At 34.4% G+C, this 22,895-nt stretch overlaps 1 protein-coding gene across 1 annotated transcript; it reads right to left on the reverse strand.

The window, feature by feature from the left end:
- Positions 1 to 6,137: 6,137 nt before the first annotated feature.
- Positions 6,138 to 15,458, reverse strand: LOC131609982 (transcription elongation factor SPT6 homolog). Its single transcript, XM_058881830.1, has 17 exons — positions 15,257 to 15,458; positions 15,053 to 15,151; positions 14,464 to 14,590; positions 13,939 to 14,011; positions 13,699 to 13,849; positions 13,307 to 13,442; positions 12,961 to 13,210; positions 12,522 to 12,866; positions 12,321 to 12,440; positions 11,834 to 12,220; positions 11,644 to 11,748; positions 10,790 to 11,569; positions 10,114 to 10,258; positions 8,859 to 10,033; positions 7,777 to 7,986; positions 7,199 to 7,697; positions 6,138 to 6,908 (listed from the first exon to the last, which is right to left on the reverse strand). Exons 1-17 carry the CDS (start codon positions 15,285 to 15,287, stop codon positions 6,334 to 6,336), a joined length of 5,208 nt encoding a protein of 1,735 aa, XP_058737813.1. The 5' UTR covers positions 15,288 to 15,458; the 3' UTR covers positions 6,138 to 6,333.
- Positions 15,459 to 22,895: the final 7,437 nt, after the last annotated feature.

A 22,895-nucleotide genomic window follows, 5' to 3' on the forward strand; every position in this document is an offset into this window, starting at 1 on the left:
AGCCAATTTAATTCGGATCCCTACGGTTAAATTACTTTACATACCGACATCTAAATAAATTAGCCAGACATATTAATATGGTTAAACATGCATAAATAAATTCGGTTCATAATATTAGGCATATTAATTGGCATATAATATATCATGCAATAAATATAAATAAAGGCGGTAAATAATAAACCTGAATAAAATTAATCTGGAATAAATCTTTAGATCTTCAAGTACTCGAACCTCCACCACAAATCGGTTGGATTGTTCTTCGATAAATTCTTCGATCAAATAATTATAAAAACAAGGAAATAAAATACTATGATCTAACGTAAGGTTAGATCCAGTAAAAGGTTCACAACAATTTCCGGTGGAGAAATTGTTGTGAGAAAAGATGAACGGGATAGAAAATAATTGCTGGAAATATAATGCTGGAAATAAAATACTGGAATAAAAATAATACGAAAGCTTAAAACTAAAATGTTGATCCTTGCTGAAAAACTCGGACACTGGAAACTGAAGTATCAGTCTCCTTTTATAGCTGAGCGTAGGCAGTTTCGTTCCGTGAATATAGCACCTTCTGACGCAGACTTGGGAGACGCACGTCTCCACTTCTTCAGGAAGACTAGGCAAACAGACTTGAGACGTGCGTCTCAAGTGGAGCTTTTTTAGGGAGGGTTGGAGACGTGCGCCTTGTGTGAGAAAGAAGTGGAGAAAATAGTGGAGAGGTGGAGACGGGCGTCTCCATTTGTGACGTGGTCATTTGTGGGCTTTGGGCCTTTGGAGATGGGCATCTCAACTTTGGAGACGGGGGTCTCCATTTGGAGACGGGGGTCTCCATTTGGAGATGGGCATCTCCCTCTATCTTCGTGGATTGAGCTTTTAGTTTGCACAATTGGGCTTTCTTTGCACCCCTTTCTTGCTTCAGCATCCCTTTTCCATCTTTTAGGCACAAATAGTAGTGATTTTAGCTCCATTTCTTTCCTTTTCACAAATAGTCTCCAAAACGAACATAAAACCTGAAACAATGAAAATACCAGCATAATACCGACATAAAGCAACATAATTAAGATAAAATAGGGAAATAATATATGTAAATCAAGCCAAATATGTGATACATTTTCGTGTTATCAAATACCCCCACACTTAAACCATTGCTTGTCCTCAAGCAATCAACCACACAGTAAAAGAAAATAGTTAAGCTCGATTCGAAACAAGGGCATGACACGACTCCTAATCATATTTGTGTTAGGCAAATGTTACATCGATAGGTAATAGATATCAACACCAAGGATACCGTAACGACACAATGTTCAAAAACTCCCTCCTTATACAAACCAATTCGAATTATGCCATTATAACTCAACCTATATCTCTCGTTTTTCCTTTCACTCTTTTCATTCAAGCGCAATCACATTAAGCCCGTTATCCGTACACGCACATAGTAGGGAAATCGGTTAGCGACTATGATCCTTTTCTTTTCTTTAGCACGGGGTTCTGGTTTTTTAAATGGCGAAGCCCCATATTTCCCAACTGCGGTTGCGGGGGATCAGACCGTAGTCCACCCTACCAAGCCCAGTACCAGTGACCTCTAGGCCAACCAACAGTGGGTGCTAATTATTAAATCCTTATATGCGTAACAACCGTTGGGCTAAATGACCGGGTGAGGGTCACCTAACTTAGAGGGTTATTTTTTTTTCAATCAAATCATTTATCTATTAAAAACAGGATCATTCACTTATATTCATCGACTCCCTACGTAGTTTGTGCTTAAGATGGTGCCGACTGCTAATATAAACTACTTAAGAGCTACTTTGAAAACTTGAGCCTAAGGTCTCGACATAATGGGCATCCAAATTGATATCACATAATGAGGGGGTTAAGGGTGTCAGGACGGTATCGATGTTGTTGAAACATCTCCAAGTCTTTCTAACAATTCCTAAAGTGTGACAACCTCTATACTTCCAGAGTGTGTATGCCATGCGTCAAAATTCAAATTTTTGTTGGAGGTTAAAATTTTCAAATTTCGGGGAAATTTGATAACAACAGAAAATCATATATAAAGACTTGACAACATAACTAGAAAACAATAAAACAACAAATTAAAGCGGTAAAGCTTCTCCCCCACACTTAAACCAAACATTATCCTCAATGTTTCGATCCAAGGTGGAGAAGAAAAGACAGAACCTATATGGATGCTACCGGCGGGCTATCACGACCAAATCCGCTCCGCGTCCGGAGGAAATACCTTCTCCTATCATGCTCATCAACGGTGTCACCACCAGCAGCAACATTCGTAGGAATGTGCGTGGAGACCAGCTCATCTTTGAGATGATCGTCTATAGATTTTTCGCCTAGATATGGCCGAGTCGCGACAAGCGATCCATATCTTTATTATCTGCAAGTTCAAATGATAAAAGAAAAACATTAAACTGAAAACTCGTGGGTTGCCTCCCACGTAGCGCTTTGTTTAACGTCGATAGCTCGACGGCTTAAGAGTGCAAGCACTCAAGGTGGTTCTCTCGAGAATGACTCCTCGGTTGAACTTTTAGCAAACCTCATTTTCCATGGCCACTTATCAAACCATCTCACATATCCCTCACCTTTTCTTTTCTTTCTTCTGTGGGGTGGTTCATTCTTTTGAAATCGGGGTGGCGGTTTTGGATCTATCCTAAGTATAAGTTTTTCAAATTCGGGCTTAGTGATATTATCCACCACCTCAAAGGTTAACCTTACCCTCTTATCACTAATGATATCCTTAGTTTCATGGTCATCTAAATTTCTCTTTTTATGCAAGACTTCAAATAAGGGTGCATTAGTGTTGGTATTTTCTTATACCTTCACATACATTATGGATTTGGAGTCTACCTTAGCTTCCATAAGACTTTGCGGGAAAGAAATCAGTGGGGTATAGGGAAAAGGAACAACTATAGGTGCTTCCTTCTCTACCTCTTCTACAACCTCCCTTTCAGTTGGTGTTAGTGGATTTTTATCAATCTCCACTCTTTTCTCACTAGAACTCTTCTCAACCACATCATCACTCTCCTCAATCTTTTTATCACTTTCCTCAATCTCATTATCATTTTCCTCCATCTCATTATCACCTTCCTCAATCTCATTATCACTTTCCTCTACAATTCATAAATCTAAGGCGTTTCGACCTAATAATAACAAAATTATGAATTGATGCGAGTGGGGCCCAAAATGAGATCGAAGACACTCGAGAGTGTTATGCCAAATTTTCATTCTTAACACAAAAATATATTGGCCATTTGAACGCAACTATAAATGTTAAAGGTGATGATGAACAAGTTGTCTACCATAGAGAATGTGCATTGAAGACATACTTTCTAATTTTGGTTGGCACTTACATTCTTATGGATAAAAGTGTAACCTATGTTGATGTTGTTTACCTTAAGTCGTTTATGAACTTGAAGGGGGTTCACAAGTAAAATTGGTGGGAAACTTGTTTGATATAATTATAATCCAACATGGATCCTCCAACATTTCCTACACATTATCGATTGGAAATATGTTTTTGATTATATTAAATGGTTACCACGTTGATTCGAGGGCGGAAATTGTGATGGAAATGTATCTCCCGCTCCTGCCCGCCTCATTGACATCCCTACAAATGGCAGTCTCGCGGGTCTCGACTATGTAACCATATCTACGTAGGTGAGTATTATGACAGTTTGAATATTTATAAGGTATATCTAGGACCCCATAGTTGTTGCTCCATCCACTTTCCTCTAGAGATTTGTTGGTGGGATATTTTTCGACTACCATTAGTATTTGGTGTCAGAGGATGTATGTGACGTGCCACCTTCTCGTGCATGGAATACGGTATTCAGATACATCTAATTGTTTTATATAGTGTTTTTTTATATGACACATGTTCCAGATGGAGATCTCTCTAGTCCAACTTATCGGGAGATACTAAAAGAGGAACAGGTAAAGGCGGATCCTGTTGAGGATATATTGTCTATATATCACATAATTGCTGCGCTTGAAAGAGTTGCAATAACTATAGAAGAGTTTCAAGAAGACACTCTTGGGATGGTCACTTTGGATGTGATATTATCAAAACACAATATGCATTACAATATATGAGATAGAGAAGGAACAAGGACATTAGACATACCTGGTAGTTATATTTTAATTTGTATTTTAATGTGAACATTTTTAATGACTAGGTTATGAATCATGCATGTTTTATGCAAACGATATTATTGTGTGAATGACTTGTATAAATAACTAATGTGTGTATCACTTGTGAAAAAAACACTTATCTTTAGAAATGATGGTTGGTTTATGAATGACTTGTGATTTATGTTATCCAAAGTTATCTATGTAACGTATGTCAACAATATTGTCTCAGTGGTACATCCGGAGATTTGAATTTGAATAGGTCAAAGATAGTTTTCAATGTTATATTCGTAGATTAAAATTAGTATTTATTCCCTATGTTACCAGATGTACCAAAATAATGTGTCAAAAATAGTGTCCCAAGAGTGCATCTGAAGATTGAAATTCAAATTTATGTATGTTATCACATACACAAAAAATGTGTCAACAAGTCTCAAAGGTGTCTCCGAAAATTGGAATTTGAATTTATTATTTATATATATAAAGTAAATTCAAATTCCATTGATTCTTACTCTAATAGTAAATTATTAAGACTTACTCATCATCATGACCATTGATTCTTTTCAATTTAATGGTTAAAATTAATAAGTAATTAAATATGGAGAGGGAAAAATAATACTCATTAATTTTATCCATTAGATTGAGAAAAATCAATAGTCATGATGAGGAGGAATTTTTAAATAAGAGATAAGAGCATTCAATCCTAACTATTGGATTAATCAAGAGAGAGAAATTAAATTATTAATTAAAATATTAATATAATTATTACTTCTCTCTCTTGATTAATCTAATGGTTAGCATTGAATGCTCTTATCTCTTATTTAAAAACCCTCCTACTTGATACATTCCCTATATATATATATATATATATATATATATATATATATATATATATATATATATATATATATATATATATATATATATATATATATATATATATATATATATATATATATATATATATATATATATATATATCTTAAATTGTTGTATTTTAGTGCATCAGAACGTCAATTTTCAAACTGTGCAAAAGGATAATTGCAATTTTAGAATACTGTAAAATATTTATTTATCAAATTTTAGAATTTTTTAAAATGACAAGAGTAAAATATGAATTTTTTAAATTTCAAAAAATAATGATAAAAGTAATGAAAATCTCGACTTAAAAATTAAATTTGGAGTTCACTTTTTTTCAAAATTTTTTTTAAGACGTTCTTAACATGTCTCCAAAAGAATCATTAAAAAATACGCATTGGTTTAACAGTTGGACTAAAACTACGTTCATAATAATTTTGTAAAGACCAAAACATGTAATTTGTTTTTATAAGGACCAAAAATAAAATTTGCTATTTTGTAGAGACCAAAAACATATTTAACCTTTATTATATATTCATTTTATAAAATGACCTGAATTACAACATAGTAAAGTCGCTGAAGCTGCTTCTTGAACAAATCTCTGGCTTTTAATGTTAATAGTTTAAAGGAATGTAATGGTTAGATTTTTGTATACTAATAGAAAATGAAGACAAATACTAAGATTGATATTTCGCAAAACAGAATAGTTTGTTTCCGCGATTGCAGAAGGGCGTGGAAGAATTGTATATTCAAAAGGAAAAGAAGATAACGGAGTGGATCCTTCCTCAGTTGATTGTTTATCTGGACTAGAGAACAAAAAAATCCAAAAATTCAAAGTTAGAAAACCCTAAAAATTTAATTTTAAATTTATATATTTATTAAAAAAACATTTTAAAAAGAAAATTATCAGTGTTTTTATAACCCGTCTGCTTTCATTTAACAAAAAAATAGATGATATTAATAATTAATAATAATAGTAATGCGCATGTTTTACAATGATAACATTGAAAATTAAACAGACAACTAAGCAAGTGAATGACATAAAGACCTAGAGACAGTAATTTTGCCTATTTTTATAAGGTGGACTATTTCTCTATTTGGTAGTCAAATAGTACATGGTAATTGGTAAGCAAGCACAACTCTAATCAGAAGAAAAACTGCATCTGTATGTCGATCTATATAAATATTACTCAACTAATGATTGCATTCAATGTAGTTATGAACAAACGTGGCGCTTCACAAAAATAAACTACTAAATATTCATTTAGGGTGAATTGCACAACACAGCAAAATTTTACTCCTGGAACCTAATACCAAGTTCTGAGGATTCCCCCTCGGTTAGTTTCCAGACCATCCATTGTCGCCAGCTTTCTTGGATCCAGTTCCCCAGCCGGAATTTCCCTGTTCAGCATCGCTTGTACCAGCACCCCAGCCACTTTTGTCACCACCACTAGCTCCACCTCCCCAGCCACTTTTGTCACCACCACTAGCTCCACCTCCCCAGCCACTTTTGTCATCAGTACTAGCTCCACCTCCCCAGCCACTTTTGTCACCACCACTAGCTCCACCTCCCCAACCATTTTTGTCACCAGCACTGGCTCCACCTCCCCAGCCACTTTTGTCACCACCACTAGCTCCACCTCCCCAACCACTACTTCCACCCCAACCACCCGGAAATGCTTCTCTTCCAGGGGAGTTTTGAATCTTAGCCCCTGGGAAGTTGCTTAAACTGTCATCCCCGTCTTTCACGGCAGCTCCCCATCTGGTTGCACCGGCACGCCTTTCATTGTTGTTGTGTCCTCTACTACTATTGTTATAAGAACCACGGCCACGCCCTCGTCCACCACCATATGGACGCGGCAATCCACTAGGGTGTTCATCTCGATTCCCATTATTTCTGTAATCAGGTCGTCCTGTAAAAATAAAGAAACAAGATCAGGGTAAAAGTTTTGAATAAAAAGAACTGGAAAATGACAAGTGGAAGCAATTAGTTGAATGATATGTGAACTGCAGACAAAGAGAACAGGTAGACGTAGAACAAACAAAATGCACAGAAGAAACCAATCAACATGTAAATAACAAGAGAGGATTCATGGTAACTAATTATATTTAAAGTCAAAGCAGGCGCAATACTAGCAGAAGAAATCCAAACAAAATAATTAAATTCACCTCAAACTAGAGCTGAATTTAAAATCTCGTATACCTGTTCTGGAACCAGGAGTAGAAGATCGATCCCTATCATACGAGTGACCTCCTCTCCAACCACCCTCGCTGTTCGAACCACCCCAGCCACTACCCACAGATGCCCCTGATGAGCCACCAGTAGCAGGGCTTCGCATTGGCACCATTGCAGCTACTGATCTAATGGAAGGTGCTGAATCATTTTGTGGATCATCAATGTGCCTTTGAAAATATGCCACAAGCCGGTCAATATCCTCAAACATCTTTTTGCGGAACCTGAATCCCTTGGGGTAAAGACCAATGTACTCATGGTGTGGATTTGTACTTCTTATGTAAGTCAATACAAATGTGCCAGGATGTTCATGACAGATGCCAAAACTATAAACTATACGCATTGGATTCTCTTCCTTTTCGGTCTTCAAAAGTTCGTCAACTTCTGTTTTCAAACCCGTCCTGAACTTGCGATAATTTAACATTGTTCTTAAATGAGTAACCAAGGGATCAACATATCGGTCCATAACCTAAGCAATAATTAATAGGAAAGAGTAAGTCATAATGTCACAAGAAAGGTGGTCCAGAAAGCCAGGTGGAGTACCTTACCTCATCTAAATCCTCGAAAGTATCCTCTCCAATTTTAAGCGTCTTTCCGATTCGAAGTAAGCTTGTGATGTCCTTCAGTTCCTTCCCGCCTTCAATTATCTCCTTGTGGGCATATACTCCATCATGAATTTTAAGAGTCAAAGTAAGATATGATGGACCCTTATCATTAGGACGAAAAATACTTTCACCAGGATCCTTGTCTGACAAGAACTGCGTAAAGACAGGCGAAGTTAAGCATGCACATAAATCATTATACACAAATTCAATTTGTCCTTTTTTCCTTGTAACTAGTACATGCCACTTAAAAGATAGTGCTTTAGAGATGAAAGAGATGAAATCTCAGTATTGTATAAATGTTTTCACTAAATTTTGTTATTTTTATCATCTTATTTGTTAATATATTAATAGTAGTTCTTACATCAAGAACATACACCAACTTTAGGAACTAGAACTACGAATGATTTATTCGAATCTATGGCATCTAATTACAAAGATTCAACATAAGAAAATTTGTTATTTCGGTAAATATTGCAGCTCCCTCTTCGATAAAAACAAAAAGATAAGTTAGAATAATAGAAGCAAGAGGAAATACTCTTTTCACACTTATTGGGTAAAATTGTTCTAGGTTCTTAACCAAATATGTAATAAGTCTGACTAATTGAAAAGAGCATGTCAAAATATGTACTGCTAAAGGAAAACAATTATTAAGAAACCAATAGAGGAGGACCCTTGTTTCCATTTTATGGAAAGATATACCTAGGGAAATAATGGCAAAAACGTATGCATTTTCGCCAAAATTCAGAATAAAATAAAATTTATAGATCCAAACAATATGTTACCAAAATTACCAATATGCCGTGAGTATCCAAAGAATCATACATACAAAGAAAAAAGAATCAATCCAATTAAGTTTAGGAGTTAACTATCAGGCAAAAAAAAACTTTTTGTAGCCATAGACTCAATGCTATTTTGTCCAACAGATTGATATGTATATTCGCAGAATTAAGAAAAAATCACAACTTTGGAAAATATTAAGATTCTAGAAAATGGTCAATACAACATGAAGTTACTAAAAAGCAAACCTCGTATGCTTCATCGGTAGTTATGTTTTGAAATCTAGGATGAACAATCATCCTAGGCTTGAAATTCTTTTTTGAACGCTCCCTTTCTTTCCGAATTTTGTCTTGCTCATTCGGCAAGGAACTCCGGTCTTCGTGATAATAGGGATCAAAGTTGTGGTTGTGATGTAATCGATCACTTCTCATTTCACTTTCTTTACAAACAAGGAAGACTTGATACCTATTTTTTTGGATTGACTTGATTTTACAAGTGAGCATGTCACCTTCATGTAGCCTATCAGATAATTCAATTATATCTCTCAAGTCATCTGCATAGTCTTCTTTCATAAGGATTCCGGTCATTCCAGATTCAAGCCCACATATTGCCCTTTGGGCTTGAACTCGGCGAACTGTAACCTGGACCATTTTACCTTCAGCGAGAGTCTCCTCAGTCTCACCTGAAATCATATAGAACTCCTCATCCTGACTTGGTTCTTCATATTGCTTACGCCAATCCTGAAAACCTTGAATCAATTCTCTTCTTATATCATATAAAGTTTCAATTTTGTCTTTACGTTCATTGTCTTCAGCATATTGCTCCACGGCCAGATTTTTCAAATAACTAGGCCGATCTCTCACATGTTCTATGGCCATCTCTAAGGCATCATCGTCATCATTTGCATCACCCGTGCCGTCTTCGTCATAGACATCTTTGGCCAACTCTTGAGCAAGAACATATGATTCAGGATGAATTCGTGTATCATCCAGCAAATCAATAAATTGGCTGCTGCTAGCAGCCAATCCACTTCGCCGGACACGCAAGAAACCAACCGCATTGACAAACACCTTTTTACCAAGTTGGTGATCTGTCACAAAATCCTTTCTGGTATAAATTGAGCCGGCTCTAACTAGCGATCTCTGCAAGGATGCAGCCTTCCGCGGACCAAGCCCCGAAATAAACTGTAACGGAGCAAATAACCATTCATGACTTATTGCTAAATTAATGTCTAAGCCCACCTGATTGGTCACATCTATCATAACCTGCTCAACTATCCCAATTTTATCATCCGGGTTTAGAAAACTCTCCCAAGGGGTCAGTTTCCATGACAATATTTCCTTTTTGGGCCCACATAATGTTGCAACCATTGCTAATGGGTTCTGGAGAAATCGACCAAGAGCAACAGCCCGCCTCACTATACCTGTCAAAGCAACAAAAGTAGGATTAGTTATAATAGGATGCATTACATGATGGGTAGCATACATCTAACACAATATTTACCTAGCTGCTGCGAAGGAAGTTGTTCAGAGGAAATTTGGGAATTTTCGTAAAGACGGGGCAGAGATTCATCACCATACACAATGCTGAGCCCGTCCATTTCATGCCCAACATCTCTAGGATTTTCCTCAACCATCTTAAAAATAACCTGATAGAAGAAAGTAGAAACCAACAGATGAGACCAACAATACAACAGTAGCAGAAGTCTTTTTCAACCGGGGGAGGGCGGGAAAAAAAATTAATCATAATTCTGACTGAGGACACAATGACCATGCCATTTTATGCGGCTTAACAGTAACCATCACATGTTACCCCATAAAAAATAAACATGTACTGATTGTCCTCATCAAATAAATTTATACCGGCTCTTACTAACACAAAAAATCATTTTAAAATTCAATACAAAAGTATATATTGTCATGTGTGATGTTTCGGATAGTATTCAGGTTTGTTAAGTAAACCAAACTACTTGGTAAAAGATAGATTGGAGGGACCAGAATGGAATGGGGATGAAAGTAATGGAATAGGAATATGACGGACAACTGATCTATATCTTTTCCATGTTCAGTAAGGTGAATGAAATTAAAATGGAAATAAGCATTCATTATATTGTATGTATAGGAATTGTATCACAAAATTTACCAAAATATAAATGTAAACTTAGAAACCAAGATATAACCTCATAAATATCTTCTTTCAAACGAGTGCAAGACAAGTTAGCTGCTCCTAAAACAACAACATGTGGTTGGTGATCTGTCATAAACTTCAATACGCGTTCTTGGTCATTCTTCTTCCTTTGTTGGTCATGGACATTCTGTGACCTTAAAGTAAGCGACCCAGTGTATAGCACATCTTGCACTTCTCCCGATGAATCTAACATAACAAAAGTTGTTTGTGGCTTTCCAGGGCCCCAAGAGCAGGCCATAACCCTAGGAGCAGCCTCATCATCCGAGCTAAGATCATTTTCCTTTTGTTGATAAGGCCCCACAGAAACCTTACTCCACAAAGCCTTCCCATACTCAGTAAGTACCCAGTGCTTTGCTTTGCTTGCTAAGACACCTCTTGCTTCTTTTTCCATTGATGGTAAAAGAAATCGAAAAATTGCATCCTGCAGTATCAGCTTCCTCTGTTCATTCCACAGTTGAGCAGACCTGCTGACACTATCACTGATGTAATACTCATTGAATTGGTCTATTAACTTATTAAGATGTTCTTCAGGAAGCTTAATAGTAACTTGAATGAGTTTGTCTTCTTCTGCCTTCTGTATAAGGAGCCATTGGGCATCCTCAAATTTATTCAAAGGCTTCTCTCGCAGCCATTTCACCCCAGAAAACTGATGGAACGAATCTATCGTTGTATTTCCATCGGGAGTTGGGGAGGTTGACACCACGGCGTGGTCAATAAAGTGGTTACGAACATATTTCTTTATGTTGGGCTCACAACTTATCTCAACAGCTGCCTGGAACAAAAATAACCAAATGATCAAACAAAGGACAAATTTTAATGATTATGGATAAAGTTACAGATGCATACCATGTGCCTAGCACATTTAAGAACTTCTTCGGGGGTATCGTACATGGCACATGTGAAGTTAGAAGCCACCTCTTCTGGAGTTTCCTTTGGATCTACAAACTCATGCTGTAGAAGAGAGTAGACAAAACAAAACCTTTAGGTTATGTTTATGGTCTAAACAAAAAGTGGTTCTAAATTCAAGCATACTTACCAGCTGAACTACAGATAGACATAATCCAATTTGCTCAGAGCTAGACCCAAACCTGCTTGCAACTTCCCACAGACCTGCCTTACTGAAAGTGCTATACATTGATTTCCGCTTTGGCCTTTTGTACTGCCCTTCATCAACACCAGCTTCACCTGGTGGGAAATGCAAGTTGAACTTCGAGTCAACATCATCAACCTCCCTCTCTGATTCTGCCTCCTTCAGTGATCTCATAACTGATTCAAACAATTGCCTATTCAAGTTTAGTCTTGTTTCATCGTATACACGACGAGACTCTTCTTCAAACCGTTTGTTGTAGTATAATTGAAGGGCATTCTTCCGCTTCTGAAGAAGCAGCCACTTCCTGTCCAGGTCCTGTAGAGCCCAAAGTGTCTAAAATTGCACAAAATCAATTTGAAGAGTTATTATCACGTTATCAGTATCAAACAATATATTAACAAAATAGAAGACACAAAAATAAATCATAACAGACCTTGTGCCATTTTAGAGTAGGTGTTTTGTTATTCTTATCCCAATTATCATTTCCAGCTTCAGGTAGGTCTTTCAATAAGCTCAAACACTCCTCCTTCCGATACATGGCAATAAAAGGAATCTAAAAGACAAAATTCCAAATTAGGAAAACAAGGTTGATGTAAACTACATATGCAAATCTCAAGATGCAGGTAATACTCACATCTAACTTTTGGACATGATGCAGTTTCAAAAATCTGACAATATCATTCATGTCAATTGGTAGATCCTCATACTTCCGATCCTTAAATCTGACAGTATCATCCTTGTCAGTTGGTAGATCCTCATCCATCCCATTATTAGGTCTGACAATATCATCCTTGTCAATTGGTAGATCCTCATCCTTCCCATTATTTTTGGAGTCTGAATCTAACTTTGAATTTGACTTTGAAACTAACTTTGGAATCCAAGGGACTGCCCCACTTATAACTTGAGTAGCTATCCACTGACTCTCTTCATCTATACTATTTTCATCCAGTGAAGGAGCACCGGTACTCTCCTCTAATATCTACAAGGGAAAGAAAAAAAAACTCATCTTACAAGAATGTACCGAAATTAACTAGGGAGTTTTTTAATCTTATTCCATAGAAATCTTAGAAGACCTGCATTCTCTCTGGAATATCGGACTCCCTTATTCGGTCATCATTCTCTGTCATATATTTCTCAGAGAGAACAATAGGCTCAAATTCATCTTCAAGTCTAGTCTCTTTGTAATCATCGGATCCTCGACTACGACTGCGAGCTAAAAGCAACTCATCGACATCACCGAATAATTCTTGAGCTTCTTGTAAAGCTGAGGACGAGACTCCCGGTGCCTGCCTAGTCCTTCTTACACCCTTTGGCTTCTTAGTCCTATAAAGAATTGCAGTAACAGAACATTAAATCAAATATTAATATTCTTATTGATATAAAATAAAAGCATAAAATAAAAGCATGCATTAAAAATACCTCACAGGGGCTCCGTTCTCATCAACTTCTTCTTCATCTACAATGAAGTCGGCCATTTCATCTTCTTCCCCGATGTCAGCATCCTCCTCCTCTTCTCCTTGCTCCTCCTCTTCGGCAATGTCTTCAAGATGAGTTCCTGACAGCATGTCCAAAAATGCATTTCAAAATATAATACTAATTTAGTTCAGGTAATTTTACACTAAAAAATTATGCTACACAATTCAAATCTCATCCCTTAACTTGTCGTTTTCTGGTGAACAATTCCAATACCATAACTTATTCTTCCAGAGAGATACATATAAATATATCACATTCATCTCAGAAGTAATTCTCACCGACTATCAAATGATGTCAATAGAAACCCAAAGACAATAACCACAACTAGGACGTACCTTCATCATCGCCAAATAAACTGCGTTTAAGTTTCTCCTCAGCAGTTCGCCCAACCTTACCACTTCCATAAAACTCTTCTTCGTCAGATTGTCCAGATTGCCCCTCCTCATCCCTCTGGCCCTTTTTTAATCTTTTGAACTTTTTGCTTTCCTGATAAATTTAAGAATATTATTATTAAGCAAAGTTTAGAAACCTAATAGGCCAACATTAATTAAAAATGAAAATATGAGTTGAAAAACCTTCCGACGATGAATATTGATATTGTTGTCCTCCAACAGTTCATAATCATCTTCATCAAGGACATACTCCTCCCTAAAATAGCAAGAATAAATTCAAAAGAAAATTAAATTGATAACGGTAGCATCGTGTGTGAGTTACAATTTTAAATTAAAGATAGATATGAAAACACACCCAATTTTCTTCAATCACATGCCCATCTGTCCTCAGAGGGACAGGGAGAATAAGAACAAGGGCATACCCTAGACCATGTGAATTTCTATCAACATGCATGACATGGATTTATAAATAGTAGGACAAAGATTTAGATAAGATAAAAAACACCACAAAGTTTTAGAAGAAAAAAAGTTGTTAGCTACATGATGCAAGAGAGATTACCATATATGTATTCCAAAAACAACTGATCCAGTTTAACTAAAAAGCTATCTACATATCATCAAACATTGTTCTTTGTTGTCTGAAAATATGTTTATTAACATCAAACATAAGCAAATGCGGAAAGAACACAAAAAGGATAGAGAACCAACTTTTTCTTCCTCTTTTTCTTCTTCTGACGCTCTTCGTCACTGTCTGCTCTTTCTTCTTCATCCTGTTCCTCTTCTTCCTCAATTTCATCAACTATAAATCCATCCTTTTCATATTCATCTTGCCCTTCTGAAGTAAGGGGAAAAGAAAAAAATATAAGCACAACAAGATAGCACCCCATGTAGAGATAATTCCATCACCAATTGAACTAAAACATAACTCAAAAATAAGCATCACAATTTCCATATGAAACTACCAAATAGAAACATGCAGATTATCGACCTCGACCTTAGTTCATATTTACATAGCACAGACACAACTCAGAAATACTATTCCAAAATTGTTTTCGTATCTAAACTTACATCATCAATCTAGCAAAAACAACTTTCCAGCACTACATAAGCCGAGTTTCATACCAATATCAAACAATGCCACTTGAGAAACCCTAATTTCCCTAATTTGAAAGTCCCAGTATACTAAAAAAAATACCCAAAAAACACCGCAGTCCGCAGCCACTGAGAACAACAAAAAGTAAGAAAAAAAATCGTAAACAGCAATAACACATAAACTCGGAACAATCAAAGTTCATACCCTCTTCTTCTTCATCCTCATCATCCTCGTCCATATCTCGACCTCCCTCTTCCAATTCTTCACCATCAACGGGCTCTCTCTCGTCCATCTCAACCTCATCTGCACCCATAGAACAACCGAAAAAGTTAGGGTTTCGATAAGAACCAAGAAGCACTTAGAAGAGGAAAACATTATACTAAGAATGAAATAGGGATTAGGGTTCACCTTCGTCGTCAGATATTACGCCTTTGGCCATAATTGGAGAGTGAGTGCTGCAAAAGTGGGTGAAGGAATGCAAAATCAAACAAGTTTTGAAGCAGAGAATGAGAAATCGAAGTTCTGGAGTAAGGAACGGGAATCGGAAAAAGAAAAACGATACACGAAAGAGTTTCCGAATTAACAAGTGAAAATTTTGATCTATGAATACGGTGTTCTGTGTTTTTATTTGGTAGTAATTTATATAAATTTAATGTTTTTCTTTTTCTTTTTTACTGTGCTATATATCATATAAGGCCCAATAAAATTATATCACGTGGCCCAATAAGTTACATCAGGGTAAAAGTGACTTTTTTTTAATGTAAAAATTAATTTCTAACAAATAAAATTACATAACTTAAAACAAAAACTAAACATTATATGTTTGAGAAAAACAAAACATTATAATTAGAAATTCAATAATTGTTTCTAGGCATAAAAAAATGTTGTAGAAAAAGATTCGGACAGGCCGGTTAAATAAGAATCGGGAGGGTATCTAATATGAGTTGACTATAGAATCTATCGTATAAATAAATTGAAAAGAATCAAAACAAACCAATAAAAATTAAAGAAAATTTAATAAAAATACTTAATATGAGATTTTTACTAATCAATTGTTCATATATTTACTTTTTTTTTAATGTCAAAATAATTGTGTATAATAATATATATTTTTTATTTTTTAAAAAATTAAATAGAAAATATATTTTATTTAAAAAATAAAATTTCTAAAATAGTAAAAAAAATATAAATCGCATCAATCATAATTGTATATGTGTATGTAAAAAAATCTAAAAAATATTTAATAGATATGAAAAATTTTATAGAAAAAAATAGATATGAAAAATCAATTTAATCTATAATAATTTTGACATTTTTTAGGTTTTATAGTTTTCTTAAAACATTTTTAAACAATATCTCTTGATTCATTTGAATTTGATGCTTATATAATTTTGTTATTCAGAGAGGATTATGCGATCAAGTTAGCTGATTTAAATCGAATCAACCATATGATTCAATCAATATTTTTTTAATTCCTCCATCAATTATGCTCTTCGAATATATGTATGGTCAAACTAATTTTTAAACAATTATTAAAATCTTATTTAAAAATAATACAATCACTTCATCTTAACTTAATAAAAATTAATAAATATATTTCATTATTAATTTTATATTAATTATAGTAATGATAAAATATTGATAAGAAGCTGATTTGTTTATGTAAATAAATAAATTTTTCTATTTGAAAATATTAGTTTACATGGAGTATATTTTTATTAAATATTATATATTGTGATACATAAATCAATTTTAGAGAAATTAAATTCAAAAAATATAGTATTTTTTCCATTTAAATTAAGTTAAAATTTTTAAATCAACTATCTACCCAATACTATAATGTTGCCCAAACTGACTAATATACCCTTCCTTCATAAAATTATTACACTAACAAAAGGCTATCTAAGTAATTAACAAATTAAAAATTGGTCTTTGCCATTTGTGTGATTCTCATTGGACAAACTCAAATAGTTTTGTACTTCCATACATTTTCAATACATTTTCATTCTCTCTCTTCCATTTTCTCTCGTCTCCCCTCTCTTCTCCATCAAATCATAGTCGTCGTCGGCCCTTTCTCCGGCCACCACCACCTTAAATGAAAATATTAAGCCCATTTCCATATTCTCCATCTCACGGGTGTCACAAGGAACCGATTGGATTTTTATTTCGAGCGATCTCGCCGTCGACCGTCGCCTCTCCTTCTCCGATCGTGCATCTCTTCGTATTCCATTAATATTTGACTGTTTTTTATAAACCCCTCTCTTTCTCTCATTAACATGAAATCGAGTTTCGTTTTTTCTCCATTTTCACTGTGTTTTCGTGTGTTTATTGTCAAAATTGCATTTTTAATTGGTTATTATTGAATGTAAAGTGTTGAGTTTTAATTTGTGCTGTGAATTATTTCAGGGTCAGTTTTCCTTAGAAATGTAATTTCCGTGATGGTGTGGTTACTTTGGAGGCTGATAAAAATGGCTACAATGGAATTGTGGAGAATGAAGAACCAAAGGAAGAGTTGCCTTCTGATGGAGAAAGCCTGCCGTTGGATTTCCTTGAAAAGATTAATTTACAGGTTGTTTTTCCTTTCCCTTTGGTATTTGAATCTAAGAGAAGTGACTGAGTTTGGATTCATGTTTTTTTTCTGTCTACTGTTTTTTGTTTTCCACTTTGTTAGATTGATTTGTATTTTCATGTTGTGTTGCTATGATGAAACTTAGTTTATTGATGGCAATCGTAGAATGCTTTGAGATACTTCGGCATTCATGTCAAACCTGGGTAGTTTATCTGAGCAAACCCTCATATGCATCGTCCCCCGAACTCTTCATGTGAAGAATCATAACGAACCCCTTGTCTTTCTCTTTTTACAACTTTTGTTTTTTATTTTTGATAAAAAAATTAATAATGCTTTCAATGTCTATTTCATGTGATTTTGCCCTAGCATTTGTTTCATGTCTATTTGTTCTATTGTTTTCAGGATGAATTTTTGTTGTGGCTGGATTTATGCGCATTTTACCACGATTTAAGGATTTTATAATTCGTTTTCTTGGTTGATTAAGACAGTGACTTAAGAGGTTTTCTAACTCAGCTTTGTCCTTCATATCTAGCGTGTTTGCACATCAGGTATTATTTGATTTTGTACTATTTTTGAATACCTCTAAGACCTAAACGTTTTAAACTACAATTGTGTCCTATGATATTGTATAGAACCGGGTAGCTCGATTGTTGTCTACTATAATCATATAATATGTATTTTATGTTGCACGACAGGAAGCTGTGCAGCAAAGAGAAGTGGCTCAAAAGATTTCCCTTCAAGCATTAAGAGATGCTTCAGCCACCGACACAGTTGTTTGATCCCTTAAGTTGTGTTCTTTTTACAATTCTATTTTTGGTCTATCTATGCACTTTTCATTTGTTTTCGTAACTAATTAACTTTAGTTTTGGTGTTTTCTTTCAGGATGTTTTCAAATTTATGCAAACAGAGGTAAATTTCACTAAACTCTTATTATACTTTAATGTGTTAGCAGTTTGAATCATGGTGTGGTTGAGTTAGGGGTGCTCGCGGTGCGGTTTGGGCGGTTTTGACGAAAAAAATCATCCGAACCGCAAGAGAAAAAATAGTGCGGTTTGGTTTGGTTCGGTTGACTTTTAAAAAAATCCAAACCAAACCAAACCAAACTAATGCGGTTTGGTTTGGTTCGGTTTTTTACAAATATTTTATTGAGCCATACATACACATATATATGACAACATAATTTTATATTTAGACATTCATACACTAACAAATAACAACAAAACTCGTCATATTTTGACAACAATTTTCCATGTAATATGTAAAAATTAAATTAGACAAAAGTGGAATATTAAACATAAAATAATAGCATAAAACAATATAAAATTATTATAATGAAACAAAAAAATAGAAGAGACGAAAGATTAGTGAATGTGAAAAAGAAAAAGAAAAAGTGTTGAGAGATTAGAGAAGAAGATGTGCGATAAAAATGAAACTGAAATACGGAACATTTACATAAAAATGAGAAGGTGAAAAAGAAAGAATATAGGAGAGTAAAGATTATAGAAGAAGAGAGAAGATGTATGTGGCAAAGAAGGTGAAATAATGTTATTAGAGATTTGAGAAGATCGGGACTGAAATTACATGTGTAAGGATGAGAAAATTGTTCGTATTCATAAGGCTAATGTATAGTAGGTTTAATTTTGGGTTGAATGTGAGTTAAGTAAAATTTAGGTTGTAACATAATGCGGTTTGATTCGGTTTGGTTCGGTTTACAAAATACAAACCGCAAATCAAACCAAACCGTGCGGTTTTGTTAAAAATGACTCAAACTAATCCGAACCAAATGCGGTTTTTTGCGGTTTTTTGCGGTTTTGGTTTGGTTTGGTTTGCGGTTTTCTATTGGGTTGGTTTGGTTTTGAGCACCCCTAGGTTGAGTAGACAATAGATCGATTCCATTGTTCTCCATCTTTAATCACGATTCTTTAATTCCACATAGTACATCTTTCTCTATAGACACTATGATGTACTGTCTTTAGAATATTTTAAACAACTTTGACATCCTAATTGCTCCACAGTACTCTATATCAGGTTGTTTTGCATCATTTTTCTATTATATTTATACAAAAAAATGTAGACTTTCTCTACAATTATTGTTTGATTTACACTGCTGTAGAAAATAAACTCAATCGTGCAAGCATGTTGTTATACCTATTATTTTGACATGTCAATGCTAACCTATATATATATATATATATATATATATATATATATATATATATATATATATATATATATATATATATATATTGAAATAAGAAGCTAAACATATATATATATATATATATATATATATATATTGAAATAAGAAGCTAAACATATGCCTCTTCATTTGTCAACTTTGTTTTGTATGCTGGTTAAAATACTATTTTAAAAGCGGTATTGTAGACAGGTTGTAGACAAAAGAATTTTTGAAAACAAATCAAGGGGTAGCAGGTTCAAGTATTTTATTCCTCATTATGAAGAAAAAACTTCACATGTATGGCCTTTATAGTACTGTAATTGGTTTTATATTATATGTAACTACATAAACAATTCTTTATAATCAATATTTTCAAATAAAATAATTTAATATTTTTCAAATTGGATAATATTACATAATCATTCAAACAATTAACTTTTTATCTTACGGGTCACTATCAAATTATTACCTTTATTTGAAGATAAATTTTTTATTTTCAAATGACAATTTTTTTCTTTCTCCATGTAACAAGTTTTTTATTATTATTTATTACAATTGTACTTTATAAGTAATTGTTTATTTTACAATTATGTAATTCTATTTAAATTCGCATGTGTATCTAAATACATCATTTGTCAAGTTTACCAGTATATTTTGTAAATCATATTATTTGTTGTAATATTTTGATTTCATAATTTTTCATTGTACTTTCTCAATAAAAATGAGTTTTTGATATGTATATCTAAAATAATTATTACGTCAAAATTAAAATAAATTCACCTGTTTGAGAAAGGAGAAAGGAGTGCACAATTGAATAAAATCTTTTGGTAACACCCTTCTAAACCCCGCGGCAAATTAAATAAATATATAAGAGTAAAAACATAAACACAAGGGTGCCACAATTATTTAAAATAAAAATAAACCAATCATGGTCAAGTCATGCTTCATTAGGAAACGATTTACCAAAAACACAATCATTTTTATCACAACGGAATAAGAAACATCATCAATATAACCAAATGGAAATATAATTCAACACCAAATAAAATAGAGTAATCTCATAAATCTCTATAACTATCGTCCCCCAGTGTTACAAGATCAGAGCATGACCGACACGACCCAACATAACGGATAAACTCTACGAGTCATCCTCACCGAGCACTAATGCTGCTACTCCTCAATCTGAAAATGACAACATGTAAAGGTGAGTCTCATTCGCAGTTAGTAAATATTATGCAATTCATAAGCAACAAGCATCATAATATACCGTTCACCCAATTATACATATTCAGATTCACATCTATTATTCATCGATTCACACAATAATAGATTACAACACATAACACAGAAATTCATACAATCATGTTATGACAAAATGCATATAACACAACTGACACTATGCATGTGGTACCAATAAACCGTGGAATCAATCCACCTAACCGATCTACGCCTCATCGAGATACGGCCCACCGACACAATTTCCGCACCATGGGAAATATGTCCACCAACGATCCAAAACATCACCGGGATCCATCCTCAAATGCATATGAATGAATGAAACACACATAACATACTTAAAAACATCACCGAATCACGATGAACAACTCATCTCAACACCACATCACCGAATAAGTATGTACATGTTTTCAACATCATTCAAATATTCATGCATTTATCACAGTCATAGTAATAATCACAACCAGTTTATCATCACATCAATTACATTGTCACACCTATCTCATATGCACACAATGTTCAATTCTCATCAAGTAATTAAATCGGGTTTTAAAGAAATAAAGTCGACTACTGCCCATATTCATCATTCATCATATAAAACATTCACTACTAGAAATACTCGAATTTCCTGCGGATTTACCTGCGGATTTTAGTTAAATTTCCGCAGGAAACCTGTTACCTGCGGATTTTCCTGCGGTTTCTCGTCCCCAGCTAAAACCTTCGTGGGTAATATTTTCGGCAGGAAATTCCGCAGGTAATTCCGCAGCTAAATCCGCAGAAAACAACGCGCAGCTAAATCCGCAGGAAATATCCGCAGGTAAATCCGCAGGTAATTTCTATCTCAAATTTATTAATTTTAAATAGGTGACAACTCTTAGCCAATGATGCATTAAGATAAAGCATTATTATAAGATAAAGACTACGTTCTGCATCAAATTAAAAAATAAATAAGCCAATTATAATAATAAAAAATTATTTATATACACACGATACTAATATCCATAGCAGAACATAACGATGAACAATAACATTAAGTTCAAATCTCACTACAAGTTAGTGGTGGTTAGTCTTACCGATTGTCTTCTCCAAACATGCTGCCACAAATTCCTTAATTCATTTATCAGAGCAAGACTATTCCTTAATTATGACAAGGTTCCTTTTGAAATTTCCTCTGCAAGTTTAATGCAGAGTAGAAATATCAAATGTGAAGTAGTTAAGATTGATGGTTGCCATTAGTCCAATTTATTCAAAATCTTGAGTCCAATTTATTCATCCCTGCTTATTAGTTTATGGTTCATATAAGGTCCGAAACTGGTTTAAAGCAATAAGATTGGTATATTCAAGAGATGGGCTAAGTTTTTACCTTGTAAAAAATGAGAAAATCTGCTATGAAGACAGTACAGACAAAGTCTTGTATCTCTTCAAGAGATCCAGGCTCCTGTGCCCCAAACTGATTGCATGGGAATGCCAGAATTTTCAAACCTGAAAATAAAGACAACAAAGTAATTCGGAAACACGGCAGAAGACCATAATAAGTTAGTTGCTTCAAACATAAAAAGGACAAAAAAAAAGAAACATGGAAAACAAAACAAAACAACACAAAAAAAAGCATCAGGTAAAGAACAAAAGATAGAGAGAAAAAAGAAACCTCTCTATATTTCTCATACAACTGACTCAGCTCTGCGTAATCGAAGTTAATCAAGCCACTGCATCAAAGCACAATAAAACAAATAAGACTAGAAGTAAATTAAGGACAAACAAAGAGTCAAAGACAAATTCAACTACTGTAACAGTAAACAGCCAGCAAAAAACATTTCACTTACATCCCATGCAAAAAAAACTTCTTCCTCTGTAAAACTTACAAGTTCTTAATCCTGCCCTCTGGGATTAAGAGATACCGTTTAATTGCAAGAATGTGGACCCAGGTAGTGGCAGAGATACCGTTTTCGGTGTTTTAATCTTTTTTCCGGAAGTTTCTTCATCCGCTTCTGCAGCTTGAATGATGACTTTGCACCTACACAAAGAAAAACAGCTCTCAGTTGCCCTGAAACTAAGTTTACGGA

Source organism: Vicia villosa, linkage group LG6 (genome assembly GCF_029867415.1).
Source record: "Vicia villosa cultivar HV-30 ecotype Madison, WI linkage group LG6, Vvil1.0, whole genome shotgun sequence".
Lineage (NCBI taxonomy): Eukaryota > Viridiplantae > Streptophyta > Magnoliopsida > Fabales > Fabaceae > Vicia > Vicia villosa.